The 22,609-nt window shown below is 45.6% G+C and overlaps 1 protein-coding gene across 12 annotated transcripts in view; it reads right to left on the reverse strand.

Moving 5' to 3' along the window:
* DAB1 (DAB adaptor protein 1) overlaps positions 1 to 22,609 on the reverse strand; it is a 947,480-nt gene that overhangs the window by 233,244 nt on the left and 691,627 nt on the right. For 11 of the 12 annotated variants that reach the window (XM_073544564.1, XM_073544566.1, XM_073544561.1 and 8 more), the window contains one exon: positions 11,210 to 11,403. In XM_073544564.1, the coding sequence (XP_073400665.1) occupies positions 11,210 to 11,276 (67 nt within the window). In that variant the 5' untranslated portion in view covers positions 11,277 to 11,403. Of the gene's footprint in view, positions 1 to 11,209; positions 11,404 to 11,537; positions 11,620 to 22,609 lie in introns of those variants that run through there. The other variant, XM_073544563.1, reaches the window with a different exon arrangement.

The raw sequence follows: 22,609 nt of genomic DNA on the forward strand, positions 1-22,609 counted from the left end.
GTATGTCCATGCGCACATCAGCGCTCCCATAGACTGTAATGTGGGTTTTTTTGCGCATTTCGTGCGCATTTGTGCGCATGCGTTTTTTTCACACAGGTTGGGCGCACAGAAAATGCAACAGGGTGCGTCTGGCGCGCATAGGCGCACACTGCAAAAAAACACATGCGCACAAAAACGCATACAAACGCTAGACAATGCGCACCCATGTTAAACATAGGGGCGCATTGTGCATGCGCATGTATGCGCACGCAGCGCAGCGCAAAAAAACGCTAGTGTGAAACCAGCCTTACATTTATTTTATTGGGATTTTACGTGATACCAACACAAAGTAGCAAGCACTTTCAAATTGTAAATGAAATGATACACAGTTTTCTAAATATTTTAAAAATATAAATCTGCAAATTGTGATGTGCATTTGTACTCAGCCCCCTTATAGTCTGATACCACTAAATAAAATCCTGAGTGGTTAGTTGCCACCAGACGTCACTTAATTACTAAATTGAGTCCATCTGGGTGTGATTTCTTCTCAGTATAACTACATCTGTTCTGTGAAGGCCTCAGAGGTTTGTCTGAGACCATTAGGGATCAAAAAGGATCATGAAAGCCAAGGAGCCCATCAGACAGGTCAGGGATAAAGTTGTGGAGTAAAGTGAAGCAGGATTAGGTTGTTAAAAAATTAGCCCAAGCTCTGAACATCCCACTGAGCACTATTCAATCTATCATCCAAAAATGGAAGGAGTATGGCACAACTGAAAACCAACCAAGACATGACCAGCCACCTAAACTGAGATCCCAAGCAAGGATAGATCTAAGCAGAGAAGCAGCCAAGAGACCTATGGTCACTCTGAAAGAACTACAGAGATCCACAGCTCAGGTGGAAAAATATGTCCACATGACAACTGTAATATGATCCACAAATCTGACATTTATGGATGAGTGACAAGACAAAAATACATTTTTGAAAGTAAAAAATAAGAAGTCCCGTTTGTAGATTGCAAAAAGTCAAGTAGTGGACACAATGAGTACGTGGAATATGTTGCTCTTGTCAGATGAGATCAAAAGATACATTTTTGGGCTAAATACGAAATGCTATGTGAGATGGAAAAGTAACACTGCACATCACCCTTAAAACACCATCCCCACCGTCAAGCATGGTGGTGGTGGTAGCATCATGCTGTGGGGAGGCTTTTTAAAAGCATGCACAAGAAAGCAGGTTAGAGTTGTGTGATGGAGCTAAATACAGCTAACAGCTGTAGTTATTCCCCCTATTCTGGAACTCTCTACCATAACATATCAGACTCTCACCTACCATGGAAACCTTCAAAAAGAACCTGAAGACCTACCTCTTCCGACAAGCCTACAACCTGCAGTAACCACCGATCCACCAAACCGCTGCACGACCAGCTCTACCCTCGCCTGCTGTATTCTCACTCATCCCTTGTAGATTGTGAGCCCTCGCGGTCAGGATCCTCTCTCATCCTGTTCCCGTAGAGACTCGTATTGTTTAAGATTACTGTACTTGCATGTATTATATATACCCCTCCTCACATGTAAAGCGCCATGGAATAAATGGCGCTATAATAATAATAAATAATAATAATAATAAATATAGGGCAATCCTGGAGGAAAACTTGTTAGAGACTGCAAAAGAGACCGGGGCGTAAGTTCACCTTCCAGCAGGACAACGACCCTAAACATACTGCAAGAGCTACAATGGATGGTTTAGAGGAAAATACGGTATATTCATGTGTGTAAACAACCCAGCCATCGTCCAGACTGAAATCCCATTGAGAATCTGTGACGTGACTTGAACATTACTGATCACAGACTTCTTCATCCAATCACACTGAGCGAACAGGAGTGTGCAAAGAAGAATAAGCAAAAATGTCACCTCTAGATGTGCAAACCTGGGAGAGACAGACCCCAAAAGACGGCAGCAGTAATTGCAACAAAAGGTGGTCCTACAAAGTACTTTACTCGGGGGCTGTAAACAAATACACCTCAGAATTGTCAGATTTATATTTTTAAAATAATGAGGAAACCTCGTCCAATTTCCTGTACACTTCACAGATATTTGCTACATTTAAGTGTGTGGGTGTAATGTAAAAAAAATGTGTAAAAGTTCACTAGGTATGAATACATTTTCAAGGCACTGTATCTATCTATGTATGTATCTGTGCACCAAGGTATATTCAAACATCGAATACATAAATTGTAAATTGCATCAGTGCTGTACAGACCACGCTATAACAATGGAGGCACTGGGCACACAAATCGGCCACCTTGTGTGAGCCCATTTGCCACGACAAGGCGACCTTTCTTTGATGGGACCCTAACTTCTTTTCTTTTTTTTCTCCTGGTTCAAGTCCTACAAATTTAACTCTTTCAAGATCTGGCGATTTTTCATTTTTGCTCTGTCAATCAGCATGACGTCAGCAGTCACGCCCCGTCAACAGAGGACGGCGGAAGAGAAGCCGGTGCTCTGTTATGACATCAGCGGAAGCCGTGGAATCGCTGGAAGGAACGGTCTGTGACCGAGATCAGTGCAAATACCTGACTGTTAGCTCTTATGCCCGTATTAAAAAATAAAAAACAGTCCTGAGCAACCCCTTTATTTAACCCCTTGAAGGCTAATTTCACCTTTGCGTCTTTGTGCGCAGCGCGTCGTGCGCAAGTAAAAACGCACATGCGTTTTTGCATGCGTTTGCGTTTTTTATGCGCATGCGTTCTCTAGGTGTCACATTTCACAGGAGGAAAATCCTTGAAAAATCCTTGAAACAGACTCCACCAATGGGACATCAAACAATGCTTCTTTGTGTAGGGGGTGGTTTAAACCAGTGTCTAGACATGTTTACTCAAAAAACGCATGCGCACGAAAACGCAGACGAACCCATGTCCATGCACATGCCTGCGTTCCCATAGACTGTAATGCGTTATTTTGTCGTGTGCATGCGTTTTTTTTACGCCTTTTGGCAGACCCAAAAATGCAACATGTTGCATCTGGCGCATTTAGACGCACACCTGGAAAAAACGCATGTGCACGAAAATGCAGACGAACGCATGCAAACGCAAGACCATGCGTACGCCATGTTAAACATAGGAACGCATGGACGCGCCCAATAACGCTAATGTGAAACCAGCCTTATTAGTAGTTGGTTTGCAGCATTAATTACTATTCCTACAGCTTTTCTAGGTGACGCGGCTCAGAAACGCCTCTTCTGCTCGTAGTGATGCGGCAGAGGAGCTGAGGATACATACTGTATATTCAGCGGTGCAGATATTTCTTACAATTAGTGGGGTCCTCACAGAACGTTCTGCCCCTTCTGTCATTAGTGGTAGAGGCTGCGATAATGGCCGTAAGCCTCAATTAATTGGGGCCGGATCTGGAGTCGGGATTTAATTGCTATTTTTAAGCAGTGGAGTAATAACAGTGCATGCTAATATAATAGAATGTAACACAGATCATCGATGTCACTCTGAAATAACGAGCCGTCTACAGGGTTACAGACGCCCGTCCTTCAGAGAAGCCTCAGATGTTCCATGGAGGACTCCGCAGCCGTTTCCCGGGCCGTTACAGTGACCCATTTATGGAGTGCCCTTAGTTTCTCTGCTTTCCGGATTTCCACATTCGATGCGACGCGTCTCCTCCAGTTACAATCTATGGAGGCAACTTTCTCTTTGAACTCATGAATATTTTTGATATGAAAATTATAAGCAGAGTTCCTCTCTGACCTTCGCTTTCATACAGAAAAGATCTTCAGAGGAGCAGTAATTGCCGAAATGTACAGGAAACCGGCAAATGGACTGATCTGTATTCAGGGGGGCAATGAGAATTCGAGTTCCGAGGTAACAATTTATAGGGGGGCTGCTTTTTGTTAGCCCCCCCAGTGATAAGTTATAATTACAGATGGGCAGACCCCTGGATGTTCGGCCTGGAGGGTTCGGCCAAACAGTTAAAAATAGTTTGAGTAGCAAAACAGTACCCAGACCCAAACCTGGACCCTATTCAGTTGAAAGGGGGGTCAAACATCCAGTGTTTGCCACTCTCATGTGCATGACATCGCAGAACACATCGCTTCTCATCGGCTGTAAATTCATTACAGCCATTCAGACAGATGCAGTTCCCACACTGTCAAAAGACAGCATGAGCGCTCAGCTGTGATCGGAGGTATAAAGTTTACCTCCTGTCACTGGTGTCAGCTGATGGGACTACAGCTCTCATCATCCCACGCCTGCTGCCGTTAATAACAGTGAGAGCAGGAGCAGCTTATGGAAGTATCCTTCAGCCACTCCTGTGCTCTAAATAAATAGTTTAAAAAAACAGCATGGGTTCCCTGTATTTTTGATATCCAGCCAGGCAAAACTGACAGCTGGGGGCTGCAACCCTCAGCTGTCACCTTCAGCAAGGCTGGTTATCAAGAATAGAGGAGTCCAAACGCTGTTTGTTTTAATTAGTTAAATAAATAATTAAAAAATTGATGTGGGCTCCCCCCCCATTTTTGACAACCAGCCTTTCTAAAGCTCACAGCTGGGGGATGGTATTCTCAGGCTGGTAAGAGGCCATTGATATAGGCTCCATCCAGCCTAAAAATAACAGCCCACAATAACAGCCCACAGCCGCCCAGAAAAGGCGCATCTATTAGATGCACCAATTCTAGCCTTCCCACTTACCCTATAGCGGTGGCAAGTGGGGTTCATATTTGTAAGGTTGATGTCACCTTTGTATTGTCCGGTGACATCAAGCCCACAGCTTAGTAATGGAGAAGCGTCTCTAAGACACCTATCCATTACTATTCCTATAGGTGTATGGTAAAGACAGCCAGAATAAATTCAGGTTTGTCCATCTCTAGTTATAATCCATCTGCAAATTTTGCTTTTAATTCCCTGCAGCGCCTCCACATGGACAAAGAAGCATTACACTGTGTCTATTGAAATCAATGGGCTGTTTGTTTAATGCCTTAATGTGACAGGTCCTCGAGGCTCCAGGGGGTGCTCTTTACTGCACTCTCTCCCTCCAGTTAATAGATGGAAGTTCAAATCAGGGACCACCTCAGTTACAGGGTTTTCTCATGATCATAAATGGGTAAAATTGCAAATGGCTTAAAAATCAAGCAACTTTTACAAACTCTCTTTTATTAAAAATCCTCTTTGCTCTCCTAGTTTATTGCTTGTTGCTTGTTATCTAGGAATAGAAAAGAGCTTGCAAGCATACACTCCTTGCATAAGAAAATGTCCACCACTGATTGACTGCAGCAGTGGTCGGTTTCCTAAGCAAGGAGTGTGCGCTTGCAAGCTCGTCTATAGAGCTTGCAGGCGCTGCTCTGAAGTTGTCGGGATTGCTGCTTCCGGCTGTCCCTGGCCTCCACCGATGTTGCACAGAGAAAAACCGACTCTGCTTGCAGCGCAGGAGCGCTCACAATTCAGACCAGCGGTGAATTCATGCTGCAAAGTGTCTACTTTATCTTCAGGAGCGCGAGGCAAGAAGGAAGCTGAGAAGCGGGGGAGCGCTGAGCTCCTGAAGACAGAATATCAGGATAACCCTATAACTCAAAATTTTTCAATTTTATTTTTGAAAAAATGCTTTTCTAAGCTGGTCGACAACTTTAGGAAACGGCTCACAATTCTGCCAGAGAACGACGAGAACATGCGATGCTCGATGGACCACGTCACCTAAAGTAGGAATCCTAACCTCCTGTACCTTTCCAAATGGCGGAATGGAATTTTTATTCCATTTCACTTTTTTGTTTTTACCCCATTTTTCACTCTAATCTAGAAGAAAAGCTCATGTTCTTCCATAGCTCTTAGCATTTCTTTCTTACCATCCAGTCTTTATTATATACATTACTAGAAGGATTGGTAACAAAAGTAACTCATTTGTAGACGTTGTAACCAATGCCAGGCAGCCACCGCAAAAGCCTTGTATTTTGTTGGAGGGTGTAGAGAAAGTTACCCTAAAAGTTGCATCTGATGTACCTTGGAGGAGGAGCAAATCCTTGCAGCTACTATTGCCTTTTATAGAGGGGGGCCAGTGCCTTTTTTAAGGGCAATATGATCCCATGCTCCATCAAGCACCACATCAACAAGGAATGGAAAACGGCTTAGAGGTAACAATATATGTGCCTTTAAAGAGGTAATATAATTGCTGGAGGGGGATGTAGAATTTTTCAATGAGACCATCTCTCTATGCAGGAAAGGCCCCTGTAGCCAGTAGAGAAGAAGCCAATATCCCCACCTTAATGTAACAAGGGAAGGAGATGTGGTGGAAGGTGGCTATATGTCTGGCTGAGCATGCCTGGACGAAATGGCGTCTCCTTTCGGTGCAGGTGAAGTAAACGTTTTAAACACAGTCCACGAGGCAGATTCAATTCTTTGTCATTGTGAAACATGTCAGAGCGAGGATGTAGTTGTTATGTCGCCTTCCATAAAGATTAAACGTTCCATCTCCGGGTGCTGTTGATGCCGGAGGGGACTGCAGTAATAAATGTCTTGTTATCCTGACATCTATAGGAATCTCTCCTTCTATTGACACATTGACAGTCTCGTCATGCTCCGCGAGAGGAACAGGAGAAAAAAATAATTTCAGCACATGAAACCCTATAGAAGGCCGTCCCCCTCCTCCTCCTCCTCCTCCCACTCCCTGACTTCACACCAGACGAGGGGCGCAGTTTTCATTTAGATTAAAAGTTGCAGAAATATTTTCTGTAGATAAAAACCTCGAGTAGCAATTTACAATTGTGAAACTCTCCCGGAACTCTTCATATACAGTATAGAAAGTCTCTCTGCTCCATCAGTTGATGATTGATTAAGGAAACGGGGGAACAGTTCATGATTAACTATTTTTTTTTTAAATATTTTCTTTTCATTTCTATGGCTATGTTCACACTTTGCATTTTTTGCTGCTTTTTATGCAAATTAAAAGCTAATTTTTACAGTAGCAGCAAAAGCTCAGATTTCAGAAACCTCATGCTGCACACGATTGCTTTTTTTTTTCCTGACGGAATAGGAAACCGCTGCTTTTTTAAATCTGCAGCCTGTCACTTCTTTCAGTAGTTTTTCAGCGTTTTCTCACTATAGAAAGAAGCGAGAAAATACAAAAATGCTGGGGAAAAAACCACAACCCGGCGTTTTGCTGTGTTTTTCTTGCGTTTTTGGTGAATAAAACTAAATTAAGAATGTAATTTAGAAAAATGACACATATAATCAGCACCAAAAATGCAGCAAAAATGCACAAAAGGCAGCTTCTTTACTGCCAAGAGAGCAGAAAAAAAAAGTAGCAACAACGTACCGTGTGAACATAGTCTTTGGAAGCTTTTGCCTGTAATAAAACCAAACACAAATTTCTAATAAAAATAGAAAGCAAAAAAAAAAAAAAATAACCATCACCTGCCTTTAAAGGGTTTGTATGGCATAGAAAACCCATATAAACTACCCTGTTAGGGAAATTTGACTTGTCCTGTTTAGAAAACCTATGTTCATACCCCCTATTCTATAGAGGGGTCCTGTGTTCAGGATCCTCAATCAGGGAGAGGTTATAAAGAGCGGCTCTTGCTCTGGAGGACCTGTCTGGTTCCTACAAGGCATTGGTATGAATAGGCAATGTGTAATACTCCATGTAACCTGTGGGGGAGCTACAAGGAAAGTGAAAGCTTACAAAGATTTCATAAAAGATTCCTGGGTTATTAGGAGGACATTAGGCAGGGATTATTTGGATGAGAGAATCATTTCATAACTAATCAAACTTGAAATGAATTTCCTAAAAATCTTGAATTCTGGTGGGTCTGACATTTTCTGGATTTACGTTGCCCAAATCCAGTAAAACACATATGGGACTCTGGTTTGTCTGGCACTGAGGCCCATACAGACGATGCACATTGGGGTCTTTCGATGATGGAGCCCACGCCATCATGTACTAGGCAACACACAACAACGTTACCCATGACATGGGGCTGCCCCTCAAGTGACCATGTGGGCCTCAAAAGTGGAAAAACCCAGGACCAGGGCAGCCGCTGCGGTGGTGGAGACGGAATAAAGAGTCAGATGAGGGTCTTGGAGATGAGTATAAATTTTTTTTTTAACCTCTTCACTCCCCTATATTTACTATGCTTTTGGGTCTGGAGAAACCTCAGAGTATAACGTGTGATGGCCATTTCTAGGGAACGAATTTCGAGAGATTGGCTCTTCTAACAAAAAGAAAATGTTCCTTTTTCCGATCCAGCTCATCCCCATTAACTAATATCTGTACTCCCTACTATTAAAAGAAAAGGCAGGAAATGATCTGTATACGGAATCCTGCGTGATCTAATTACAGTATCAATGTTTAATTCTATTCTGTGCTGTTGCCTAGCAACGCCTGACAGTTCTATGGATCTTTAAGAGCCATCAGATACAATGTTGCGTCCTATATGTTAGTCCTTTATCTTCTTTAAAAGCCTCCCAGCAATATTCCAGGAAACTGATATCTATTCTGGAGGCATGAGAGCAAACTGTGATTGCAGCAGAAGTCAATAGTTTACAATTGTACCAAGAGTGAAGAATTCTGACCCCGAGGCTGTCTTACTACTAGGACCTCCCGCAATCGCTTATGAGCTGTCGAGGAGCTAGGTAACAAGTCTTTCATTTCCCTGCAGCGCCTCCGGAGGAGAAATGAAGCATTACATCATGTCTATGGAATCCTTAGTCTTTGCAATATGCAGACACCTGGATCCTCCAGGGAAAGAGAGGAGCGCTTTGTAGCCTTTTCGTAGCCACTTACATATACTCGCGTATAAGCCGAGATTTTCATCCCATTTTTTGGGCTGAAAGTCCCCCTCTCGGCTTATGTACGAGTCATATTTCGGGGGTCGGCGGGGGAGCGGGGGTGTCAGAGATCATACTCACCCCCTCCTGGCGCACGGTCTCTGAAGCCCACCTGCTTGTTTCATAGTCTTGGCGCCCATGCTCTTCCTGCGTTCAGCGGTCACGTGGTACCGCTCATTAAAGTCATGAATATGCGCATATTCATGACTTTAATGAGCGGTACCACATGACCGCTGAAGCCTGGAAGAGCAGGGGTGCCGAGACCATGGAACAAGCAGGGGGGCTTCAGAGACTGTGCACCAGGAGGGGGTGAGTATGACAGGGGGAGGATGGGGAGCAATGCAATATTCACCTGTCCCCTTTCCACCGCTGTGCGCTGCTCTGTCCTCGGCGTCCTCTAACTGTGACGTTCAGGTCAGAGGGCACGATGACCTAGCTAGTGCGCGCCCTCTGCTGAACGTCACTGCGGAGACCCAGGAGACAGAGTGGAGCGCGGAGGTGGAATGGGGACCGGTAAGTATCGCCAGTGCCGGGGGCCTGAGCCAGAGGTGACATCGGCACCTGGCCCACATAGCGAGCCGGTATCCCCGCCTGCTCAGGTCACCGTCACCTGGTCCCCAGCGACGAGAGGTGAGTATGTCATTTTTTTTTTTTTTTTTAACAGCAGCAGCATATGGGATGGTATTTATCAATGGAGCATCTTCTTTGGCCACCATTAACCCTTGTGCAGCAATATATGGGGGGTGGTTTAGTTATGGAGCATCTTCTTTGGCCACCATTAACAGCAATATATGGGGGGTATTTATCTATGGAGCATCTTTTGGACCACCATTAACCCTTGTGCAGCACCACCCTCGGCTTATACTCGAGTCAATAAGTTTTCCCAGTTTTTTGTGGCAAAATTAGGGGTCTCTGCTTATACTCGGGTCGGCTTATACACGAGTATATACAGTACTTACAGGTACAAAGTTATTAGAAATTGCTTGATACCGTCCTGAGCAGTCAGACTGCCTGTACATCAGAATCCTTTTTTCTACATGACAGGAGCCTTCCCTTTCCTGTCTGGATGAATCCATGTACGATTCTCACATCCTCTAATAAGTAAATGTACTGAGCTGCGGTGGACCACGCAGCGCCTCCATCCCTCCGAGTGTCCGGAAACATTTACTGGAGCCTCCAACTATCCTGCCTAATATCCTCTGGTGACAATCCCTCAACTGTCAGCCCCCCGTTACCGGGAAGCGAGAAGTTTCTATGTAGCAGAATGCAATAGATATCAAAGCAATTCCTGCAAATTCTGCAACTGATTCAACGCAGAATTCACAGTAATTTGCCTCCATTTGTTAATTAGTTTACATTCAAGAGTCAAAAGTTGCTCAAAAACTTTTGTTTTTTGGTCTCCAAAAAATAAAACTGGTGAGAAAAGTTGGATGATGCAAGCTGAAAATTTTAGTATGATTTTAAAGTGGTTGTTCATGATCTTAGAAAATTATGTCCTTTGTGAGATCTTCAATATCATATTTGTGGTGGTCCGACATCCAGTGCCGCCATCAGTCAGCTAATACCAGGTTCAGCAGCTGCTAGAAGCATACACTGTAGAGAGATGGAGCGGCACAGCTCCATTCACAAGGTTATGTCTGTATAAGGGATTGCAACTCTGCTCCTATTGAAGTGAATGGGAGTTAAGATGCAGTACCCAAAAGTAACCACTAGGTAGTGAATGGAGCAATGGTTTTCAAGTTCAATATACTGTGCACTTCTGAAACTACCTGACTAATGGGGGGACAGGGGTGAAAACCCCATAATCTAATATTCCTCCCATAGGTCATCAATATCTTAGTCCAAATGTATTTTGGTGCAAAGTTATATCAGTTTACAGCAGGAGTTTAAAGTAGAAGATTTCAAAAGTGCAACTTTTCAAAAAATTAGTTATAGTTCTCACCAACAACCTTAAATCATTTTGTCTAAAATCCACATTTTTTGTGTTTTTTTGCTGTTGTTGCTGATTTTGACGCTTTTTTGTGCATGTCTGGGGCTTTTTTCCTGCTTCTAATTGACTCAGTGTCCAATTTGAAGCTTTTTGGGGGCAAAAATGGCTGAAAAATCAACTGGTAGCTTCTGTATTTTACATTACAGGCAAGTTTTCCCATCGACATAAAAATAGGAAACCAATCCAAAGAGCGCCGGAAGCAGTTTTTGAAGCAGATATTGGAGCAGAGTCCACGAGAACATACACGGATTATTTCTCAGTATTATTTTCCCCCTCTTGTCATGATTCTTGTATAAAGAAAAGTTTTCTTTTTATAAGAAGCCATTTGTGTAAAATGTAATTTTCTACATGAAAAGCCCGCCTCATAAAAGTGTCGCCTGTAGAGCTCATCTGACGCCGCGCCTCCCAGAACATGAGAAGTACCTTTCTTTTTGGATTCTTTCTTGGCGCTGGTTTTCACAGCCACTTGAAGTTCTGCCTCAGTTGACATCCTATTAAATCCTCCTTAGACCTTTTCACACAGATCCAGGCTCATCGAGAAGTCTTCTCCAACAGAATCGCTTAGCCCTTCAGATGCAGCTCTCCAAATCACATATCTCACTCGTGTCTTTCAAGAGCTGCGGGAGAAATGACAAACAGTCAGGTTAGAGGGGGCTCGGGGGGACGCGCATTGTCACAAGTCGTGGAGTGCACTATGTGCAGCTCGCGGTCACAGCGACCCCTCTGTGGGATCTGCATCTCCCGGACAAACCTGAGAGTAAAGGACTTATAGGCGACCATCATTAGGCGGCTGTGATTCTCCATTAGAGAGGATGGAACAGGGAGAACATGACAACCTGGAGGAGAGGATGACCTGTGCAAGTCTCACAAGGGAAGAAAACTTTACAGAAAGGATGAAAGCATTGGAGAGCGCCAATTAGAGGCAGAGTGCAGCGTGCTCCCACATGTCACCGCAGAGGGTGTCACATTGGAAGAGAAGTCATCAATCCCTATATTCTCCTAGTGCTAGCAATCAGGAATACAGCTGCTACAGACCTCCATCCCTAGCACCATGTGCTGTACTGTGAGGATGGCACTGCGAAACTACTATAAGGCCGGTACTGTGAGACTACTATGAGGCCGGCGCTGGGAGACAACTATGAGGCCGGCACTGGGAGACTACTATGAGGCCGGCACTGGGAGACTACTATGAGGCCAGCACTGGGAGACTACTATGAGGCCGGCACTGGGAGACAACTATGAGGCCGGCACTGGGAGACAACTATGAGGCCGGCACTGGGAGACTACTATGAGGCCGGCACTGGGAGACAACTATGAGGCCGGCACTGGGAGACTACTATGAGGCCAGCACTGGGAGACTACTATGAGGCCGGCACTGGGAGACAACTATGAGGCCGGCACTGGGAGACTACTATGAGGCCGGCACTGGGAGACTACTATGAGGCCGGCACTGTGAGACTACTATGAGGCTGGCACTGGGAGACTACTATGAGGCCGGCACTGGGAGACTACTATGAGGCTGGCACTGGGAGACTACCAAGAGGCCGGCACAAATTTAAAGAAGCTTTATTGGCATGACTAAATACACATTAGTTTTGCCAAAGCAAGTGTACAAAAGGGAATGGGGATAGAGACTGTAGGGATGTTGGGTAGGGGCTGTAGGAAAGGTGGATGGGGGCAGATCCAGGATGGGGCTGTGAGACTACTATGAGGCCGGCACTGGGAGATTACTATGAGGCTGGCACTGGGAGACTACTATGAGGCTGGCACTGGGAGATTACTATGAGGCCGGCACTGGGAGACTACTATGAGGCCGGCACTGGGAGACTACTATGAGGCCGGCTCTGTGAGACTACTATGAGGCTGGCACTGTGAGACAACTATGAGGCCGGCATTGTGAGACTACTATGAGGCCAGCACTGTGAGACTACTATGAGGCCGGCACTGGGAGACTACTATGAGGCCGGCACTGGGAGACTACTATGAGGCCAGCACTGCGAGACTACTATGAGGCCGGCTCTGTGAGACTACTATGAGGCTGGCACTGTGAGACAACTATGAGGCCGGCACTGTGAGACTACTATGAGGCCAGCACTGTGAGACTACTATGAGGCCGGCACTGTGAGACTACAATGAGGCCGGCAATGTGAGACTACTATGAGGCCAGCACTGTGAGACTACTATGAGGCCAGCACTGTGAGACTACTATGAGGCCGGCACTGTGAGACTACTGTGAGGCCGGCACTGTGAGACTACTATGAGGCCAGCACTGTGAGACTACTATGAGGTCGGCACTGGGAGACTATTATGAGGCTGGCACTGTGACACTACTATGAGGCCGTCACTGCGAGACTACTATGAGGCCGGCACTGTGAGACTACTATAAGGCTGACACTTGGAGACTACTATGAGGCTGGCACTGTGAGACTACTATGAGGCCAGCACTGTGAGACTACTATGAGATTGGCACTGGGAGACTACTATGAGGCCGGCACTGTGAGACTACTATGAGGCTGGCACTGGGAGACTACTATGAGGCTGGCACTGGGAGACTACTATGAGGCTGGCACTTGGAGACTACTATGAGGCCGGCACTGGGAGACAACTATGAGGCCGGCACTGTGAGACTACTATGAGGCTGGCACTGGGAGACTACGAGGCTGGCACTGTGAGACTACTATAAGGCCGGCACTGTGAGACTACTATGAGGCCAGCACTGTGAGACTACTAAGAGGCTGGCACTGGGAGACTACTATGAGGCCAGCACTGCGAGACTACTATGAGGCCGGCATTATGAAGCCGGCACTGTGTGACTACTATGAGGCCGGCACTGTGAGACTACTATGAGGCCGGCACTGAGAGACTACTATGAGACTGGCACTGTGAGACAACTATGAGGCCGGCACTGTGAGACTACTATGAGGCTGTCACTGGGAGACTACTATGATCCTGGCACTGTGAGACTACTATAAGGCCGGCACTGTGAGACTACTATGAGACTGGTACTGGGAGACTACTATGAGGCTGGCACTGTGAGACTACTATGAGTCCAGCACTGTGAGACTACTATGAGTCCAGCACTGGGAGACTACTATGAGGCCGGCACTGGGAGACTACTATGAGGCTGGCACTGGGAGACTACCAAGAGGCCGGCACAAATTTAAAGAAGCTTTATTGGCATGACTAAATACACATTAGTTTTGCCAAAGCAAGTGTACAAAAGGGAATGGGGATAGAGACTGTAGGGATGTTGGGTAGGGGCTGTAGGAAAGGTGGATGGGGGCAGATCCAGGATGGGGCTGTGAGACTACTATGAGGCCGGCACTGGGAGATTACTATGAGGCTGGCACTGGGAGACTACTATGAGGCTGGCACTGGGAGATTACTATGAGGCCGGCACTGGGAGACTACTATGAGGCCGGCACTGGGAGACTACTATGAGGCCGGCTCTGTGAGACTACTATGAGGCTGGCACTGTGAGACAACTATGAGGCCGGCATTGTGAGACTACTATGAGGCCAGCACTGTGAGACTACTATGAGGCCGGCACTGGGAGACTACTATGAGGCCGGCACTGGGAGACTACTATGAGGCCAGCACTGCGAGACTACTATGAGGCCGGCTCTGTGAGACTACTATGAGGCTGGCACTGTGAGACAACTATGAGGCCGGCACTGTGAGACTACTATGAGGCCAGCACTGTGAGACTACTATGAGGCCGGCACTGTGAGACTACAATGAGGCCGGCAATGTGAGACTACTATGAGGCCAGCACTGTGAGACTACTATGAGGCCAGCACTGTGAGACTACTATGAGGCCGGCACTGTGAGACTACTATGAGGCCGGCACTGTGAGACTACTATGAGGCCAGCACTGTGAGACTACTATGAGGTCGGCACTGGGAGACTATTATGAGGCTGGCACTGTGACACTACTATGAGGCCGTCACTGCGAGACTACTATGAGGCCGGCACTGTGAGACTACTATAAGGCTGACACTTGGAGACTACTATGAGGCTGGCACTGTGAGACTACTATGAGGCCAGCACTGTGAGACTACTATGAGATTGGCACTGGGAGACTACTATGAGGCCGGCACTGTGAGACTACTATGAGGCTGGCTCTGGGAGACTACTATGAGGCTGGCACTGGGAGACTACTATGAGGCTGGCACTTGGAGACTACTATGAGGCCGGCACTGGGAGACAACTATGAGGCCGGCACTGTGAGACTACTATGAGGCTGGCACTGGGAGACTACGAGGCTGGCACTGTGAGACTACTATAAGGCCGGCACTGTGAGACTACTATGAGGCCAGCACTGTGAGACTACTAAGAGGCTGGCACTGGGAGACTACTATGAGGCCAGCACTGCGAGACTACTATGAGGCCGGCATTATGAAGCCGGCACTGTGTGACTACTATGAGGCCGGCACTGTGAGACTACTATGAGGCCGGCACTGAGAGACTACTATGAGACTGGCACTGTGAGACAACTATGAGGCCGGCACTGTGAGACTACTATGAGGCTGTCACTGGGAGACTACTATGATCCTGGCACTGTGAGACTACTATAAGGCCGGCACTGTGAGACTACTATGAGACTGGTACTGGGAGACTACTATGAGGCTGGCACTGTGAGACTACTATGAGTCCAGCACTGTGAGACTACTATGAGTCCAGCACTGTGAGACTACTATGAGGCCAGCACTGTGAGACTACTATGAGGCCAGCACTGGGAAACTACTATGAGGCTGGCACTGTGAGACTCCTATGAGGCCAGCACTGTGAGACTACTATGAGGCCGGCAGTTGTGAATTCACTTTCTGGCCTACCTCTTGTTGCTAGTGAAGGTAGTGGAGCTGGTTGTATTGACAGAGGGGTCGCGAGTTGTCTTTCCGGGCTCCCTCTGGTGGTTACAGGAGGTAATGGAGCTGATCTAATTAACAGAGGCCTGACACCTGATAATGAGGAGGACGATTGGACATCTGGAGTTTTTGACTAGATTTAAGACAGCTGACTCCCTGTATCCCTGCAGGTGATTTTTTCCTGCCTCCTGAGGTCTTAGTTTCCAGCTCAGTCCCTGCGTGCTCAAGCTAAGTGTTCTTTTGCTATTGTTCACATTTGATTTGGTTTTGTCTATTCAGTTTTGTGTGGTCAGCCAGCTCCGGCTAGGGCTGTGCTGAATTTCCATTTTTATGTTACTGCTTGTGCCAGTTTGTTTTTGTCCCTTAATAGATTGGCCTCTTTTTGCTCTGCTTTCAGAATATGCCAGAGTGCTGATATAGTGGGCGAAGTCGAGTGACTTCAGTATTTTTCTATCAGACGTGTTGGAAATTTTTTGCAGGGTTTTTTGAGTGATTGCAGACAGTGTCTTTCCTTTCCTGTCCTGTCTAGATAGTGTGGGCCCCATCATTTGCTTAGCCTATTTTCCTACCTGCGTTTGTGTTTTCATCTTGTCTCACCGACAATATATGTTTGGGGGCTATCTATACCTTTGGGGTCTGCTCTGGGGCAGTTTAGATTTCCCCTTTCTTGCTTTAGGCTTATTTTGTTCTCCGGCTGTGTCGAGGCGTCTAGAATCATCGTAGGTACACTCCACGGCTACTGCTAGTTGTGTGGATAGGATCAGGGGTCTGCAATCCGCTTAGTTACCAACCTCTTTGGTTTTCTGTGGCTTATCTTGGTCTTGCTTTCCTCCTCGGTGACCTAATCATAACAGCCGGCACTGTGAGACTACTATGAGGCAGGCACTGTGAGACTACTATGAGGCTGGCACTGTGTGACTACTATGAGGCCGGCACTGTGAGACTACTATGAGGCCGGCACTGTGAGACTACTATGAGGCCGGCACTGTGAGACTACTATAAGGCTGACACTGGGAGACTACTATGAGGCTGGCACTGTGAGACTACTATGAGGCCAGCACTGTGAGACTACTATGAGGCCAGCACTGTGAGGCTACTATGAGGCTGGCACTGTGAGGCTACTATGAGGCCGGCACTGTGAGGCTACTGAGGCTGGCACTGCAAGACTGCTATGAGGTCGGCACTGTGAGACTGCTATGAGGCCGACACTGTGAGACTACTATGAGGCCAGCACTGTGAGACTACTATGAGGCCGGAGCTGTCAGACTACTGTGAGGCCGGCACTGTGAGACTACTATGAGGCCAGCACTGTGAGACTACTTTGAGGCCTGTTCTGCAAGACAGCTATGAGGCCGGCACTGGGAGACTACTATGAGGCCGGCACTGCGATACTACTATGAGGCCGGCTCTGCAAGACTACTATGAGGCCGGCACTGTGAGACTACTATGAGGCCGGCACTGTGAGACTACTATGAGGTCGGCACTGTGAGACTACTATGAGGCCGGCATTGTGAGACTACTATGAGGCCGGCATTGTGAGACTACTATGAGGCCGGCACTGTGAGACAACCATGAGGCCGGCACTGTGAGGCTGCTATGAGGCCGGCACTGTGAGACTACTATGATGCCGACACTGTGGAACTATTAGAAACCCGTCTCTGTGTGGAATCTGTCTACATGAGCATGGCTAGTATTATTTTGAAATTATGATCAAGAAAGTTTCTGGTGTGAATGATGGCGTAAATGAAGGAAAACACTTCTGATGGCATTCTACAAAGCAGTTCTTTCTGAACTTAAAATGTGTGGTCTTAAGGGCATCACTAATGGGGGTTACTTAAAGAAACATTGTGGGTTTATATATTCAATTCACCATTAATAAAGGGACAAAGTGAGATGTCATGTGCAGCGACACCGATAGCTATAATCTTGGGTGCAACTGAATAAAAACTATAGTATTGTACATGGCAATATTAGTACATACAGTTGCCCTGTATTTTCTCGCAGTCTATCTGTAAGGCCTCTTTCACACGTTAGTGGCTCCAGGACGTGTAGTAACAGTTTCCTCACGTACCGGAGACACTGACATATGTAGACACCATAAAATTTATGTGTCTCTCCACATGTCAGCGTGTTTTCACGGACACACGGTCCGTGGGAAAAACAGGGAGACATGTCAGTGTTCGTGGGAGCGCACAGTCCGCAAAAATGCTGAACACGTGCACACGGAGAGCAGTTCACACTGTCTTCCATGCTCACAGACGGCCGCCGGGACGAAGCGCTACTGTAAGCGCTGTTCCCGGCGGCTGGTGCTGAACTCGGCAGTCATTCTGCTCTCCTGCTCTGCCCCCAGCTGTAAGTTTCGTCTGGTTGGTTCACAAACTGAGGGGGGACCCAACGTTGGGTTTTCATTCATTCTTCTCTCCTGCTCGCTGTTGCCAGCAGAGCAGGAGAGAAGAATGACAGCCGTGTTCAGCACCAGCCCCCGGGAACAGCGCTTACTGTAGCGCTTCTTCTCGGTTCCGTCCGTGTGGTCCTGATGTGGCTCACATGCGGCACATGTTTGCCACACGTGTGCCACACAGAGGTACCATGTGTCCACGCAGACACGGATAGCTCCGGTACCGGAATCATCAGGACGTGTGAAACCGGCCTTAGGCCTCTTTCACGCGTCCGTGTCTCCGGTACGTGTGATGACAGTTTTTACATATAACAGAGACACATACATATGTAGACCCATTCAAATGAATGGGTCTGTGCACATGTCAGTGTGTTTCTACAGAACGTGTCGTGTGTCCAAGGACAAACCACGCTGACATGTCCGTTTTTTACCGTTAGCACGGATGGCAAAATGTCCTGCACACTTGCACATGGAGAACACACATTGATGTCTTCCGTGTGACACGCATTGGTACCGGGGAAAAAGCGCCATAGTAAGTGCTGTTTCCCGGTGGCGGGTGCTGAAGATGGCTGTCATCATTCTCCCCTGCTCTGCCGGTGATCGGCGCTAGCAGAGGAGAATGGTGAGAGTTATATTAAAGTTGGAACTATGACAGCCGGTGGGGGCTTTTGGGACAATTACTCCCATCATTGGACACTTCCTTTTGCCTCCTGTCCTTCTAAAAAAAATCTTGATGCATCTGTGAATTTTCTGAAGCAGGAAAAATTTGTACAAATTATCATGTCTGTAATTATCATCATGTGGTGATCGCAGAGAACGCAGCCAATATCTTCATTTCAGAATTATGTATCAGTTAAAATAGTAATGATCCATTGAGTGTGGTTTCCCAGAGTGTCCCTATAAAATGTTGGCTTCCTGTGATTTTTTTTTATATGCTGTCCAGAAAAAAATTAAAATATCAAGTTTGCAACCCTGGAGTGCATGCTGCGAGAGGGGAGGAAGAGCAGCCGAAAAGCAGATACAGTATCTTTATGGCTCAAAGCCTGCGGTAAAGGTGTAATATCTTACCAGGAACAGGCGCCCTACTAAAAAGAATGTACATTAACCATTAGAGAGAAGGATGCTGACTAATACATTATCTAATATATCTCCATCTGCCCGAGAAGGGACGGGGCTTTTGGTTTTGTGATCATTGGTTTGCTATTTATTGGGCTGTGTTCTTTGAAATAGAACATGTAAAATATAGATTTGGATTAAAACAAAAAAATCTAAATATATTTTAATTTATTCCAAGTTCCCTGGCAACCAAGGCAAAGTTATTGGAATATTTAGCATTTTTAATGTGAAAACCTGCGCAGATCTGGTAAAGAACGAAGCGCTCAGAATCTTTTTATAACGTTCCAGCTGTCCTGATATTTGATCATGAGGACTGAAGCTTGGAAAAAAATATCACATGTGACAGATTTCTTCTGATCACCACTGTATACAAAGTAACACACGGTGGAGATACATTTATTTAAAGGGAACTTGTCGATCCTATTAGGAAATACAAGGTACGAAGAACGGTGTGATACATTTATAGGGTGATACTAGTGGGAACAATTACACCAAATGGACAGTTACCAGAAGCGTCAAACATGGGAGTGGCAAAAAAACAGCACTGGGCGATACGGGATGTATAAGATGATCCAATGAGCCAGTCACAAGTTCAGAAAAAGACCAAGAGTAAAAACATTTGTTTTCGCCCTCCGTGAGATGTTTACGGTCTCTGCCCTAAGCAAAAAAAAAACAACCGGTCAATAACAAGCTGCCATAATGGAAGGAAAGAAGAATCCGGGTGAATTATAGAAGCATCACATAAAGCTGACACTCAATTACTTTTCTTTGATGAGCAAACGAAAAACAACAAACGATCCGCGCTGTAATCTACAGTGTAAAATGTGACGGAAGGAACGATCCGACGACTCTGACAGCTACATGAAATGAATTTTCTGTTTGCATTCGACAGGAGTAACATTATAATGAAGCAAAATGTCTCATCTGTGGTTTAATAAAAGATAAAGCAATTTCCTTCCTTCTTTCTTCCGTCCCTTTCTCCTCATTTAATTCCTTCCTCCATTACTTCCCTCCATCCTCTTGTTTTCCTTCCTTTGTTACTAACTTTCCTTCTTTCTCTTTTCTTCCTCAGTTACAACTCTTCATCCTTTCTTTTCTTTCTCAGTTAAAATTCTGTATCCTTTCATCTTCCTTCATTACTACCCTCCATCCTTTCTCTTTCCTTCCTTCGTTACTACCCTCCATTATCTCTCTTTCCTTCCTTCATTACTACCCTCCATCCCTTCTCTTTCCCTCCTTCGTTACTACCCTCCATTATCTCTCTTTCCCTCCTTCGTTACTACCATCCATCCTTTCTCTTTCCTTCCTTCGTTACTACCCTCCATTATCTCTCTTTCCTTCCTTCGTTACTACCCTCCATCCTTTCTCTTTCCCTCCTTCGTTACTACCCTCCATCCTTTCTCTTTCCCTCCTTCGTTACTACCATCCATCCTTTCTCTTTCCTTCCTTCGTTACTACCCTCCATCCTTTCTCTTTCCTTCCTTTGTTACTACCCTCCATCCTTTCTCTTTCCTTCCTTTGTTACTACCCTCCATCCTTTCTCTTTCCTTCCTTCTTTACAACCCTCCATCCTTTCTCTTTCTTTCCTTTTTTACTACCCTCCATCCTTTCTCTTTCCCTCCTTCGTTACTACCATCCATCATTTCTCTTTCCTTCCTTCGTTACTACCCTCCATCCTTTCTCTTTCCTTCCTTCGTTACTACCCTCCATCCTTTCTCTTTCCTTCCTTCTTTACAACCCTCCATCCTTTCTCTTTCTTTCCTTTTTTACTACCCTCCATCCTTTCTCTTTCCCTCCTTCGTTACTACCATCCATCATTTCTCTTTCCTTCCTTCGTTACTACCCTCCATCCTTTCTCTTTCCTTCCTTCGTTACTACCCTCCATCCTTTCTCTTTCCTTCCTTCTTTACAACCCTCCATCCTTTCTCTTTCTTTCCTTTTTTACTACCCTCCATCCTTTCTCTTTCCCTCCTTCGTTACTACCATCCATCATTTCTCTTTCCTTCCTTCGTTACTACCCTCCATCCTTTCTTTTTCCTTCCTTCGTTACTACCCTCCATCCTTTCTCTTTCCTTCCTTCGTTACTATCCTCCATCCTTTCTTTCTTCCTTCATTACTATCCTCCATCCTTTCTTTCTTCCTTCATTACTATCCTCCATTCTTTCTTTCTTCCTTCGTTACTACCCTCCATCCTTTCTCATTCCCTCCTTCGCTACTAACCTTCATCCTTTCTCTTTCCCTCCTTTGCTACTAACCTTCATCCTTTTCCTTTCCTTCCTTCGTTACTTTCCTTCTCCTTCTTTTGTTACTATCCTCCATCCTTTCTCTTTCCTTCCTCAGTTATTTCCCTCCATCCTTTCGCTTTCCATTCTTGGTTAGATCCCTCCTCCTTTTCTGTTTCGTTCCTCAGTTACTACCCTCCATTCTTTACCTTTCCTTCATTATTTCCCTCCATACTTTCCCTTTCCTTCTTTTGTTACTAATCTCTAGCCTCTTTCCTTCCACAGTTACTTCCCTCCATCCTTTCTCTTTTCCTTTCTTAGCTACTTCCCTCCTCCTTTTCACTTTCCTTCCGCAGTAAGCAGAAAGTTAAAACTGGCAATAGGTACTGTTGTGCTCATCCTGATGAGGATGTTACCTTTAGTAGCCACTAGCCAGTCAAACCCATTTGTGTCAACGTCTGTGCATGATATCAGGCCAAAATCACCAGGGTATGTAAACTTTTGATCAGGGTCATTTGGATGTTTTGGATTGTCATTATGATTTAAAAAGAGGAAACACTGTAGTTTGACAATAAATGGCTTCACCCAACCACTAAGCATGAGTGGAGAAAAAGTTTTGGTGTTATCATTCATATTCTCTGAAAAAAGGCCAAGAAAGCAAAAATTCTGCCGGGGTATGTAAACTTTTGAGCACAACTGTATACTTCCTTCCGTTCTTTCTCTTTCCTTACTACCCTTCATCCTTTCTCTTTCCTTCCTTTATTACTTCCTTCCTCTTTCTTTCAGTTCTGTCTGTCTGTATCTATCTATCTATCGTGGATTAAATACTTATTTCCCCCACTGTATCTATCTATCCTTTTAATGGTCAAACCTGATGATAGTCTCTGGACAGATCTAGCAGTGTACTTTCCCCCGATGCGCTGCTATTTATGTAAACATATGAATAATAACCTTTTAACTACCTTTAACGCAGACAATTGATTCAGCCGCTGCCATGGGCCACAAATAAACTGATAAAAAAATCCAATTAAATGTGTTCAGATTCATATTTAAACCCTGGTATTAGATGGCAGATAAATATTTACATGGTTGATCGCCTGCATTTTATTAACAAGTGCAAAACTAAATTCAAATGGCAGAAAAATGCTATTAACATCCTACGGGCAGCGCCGCCACGTGAACTGCAAATATTCACCGCAGAAAAACGTCAGCGACACAA

This window comes from Dendrobates tinctorius, unplaced genomic scaffold (genome assembly GCF_039654945.1).
Source record: "Dendrobates tinctorius isolate UK_male_01 unplaced genomic scaffold, ASM3965494v1 ptg000138l, whole genome shotgun sequence".
In the NCBI taxonomy this organism is placed as follows: domain Eukaryota; kingdom Metazoa; phylum Chordata; class Amphibia; order Anura; family Dendrobatidae; genus Dendrobates; species Dendrobates tinctorius.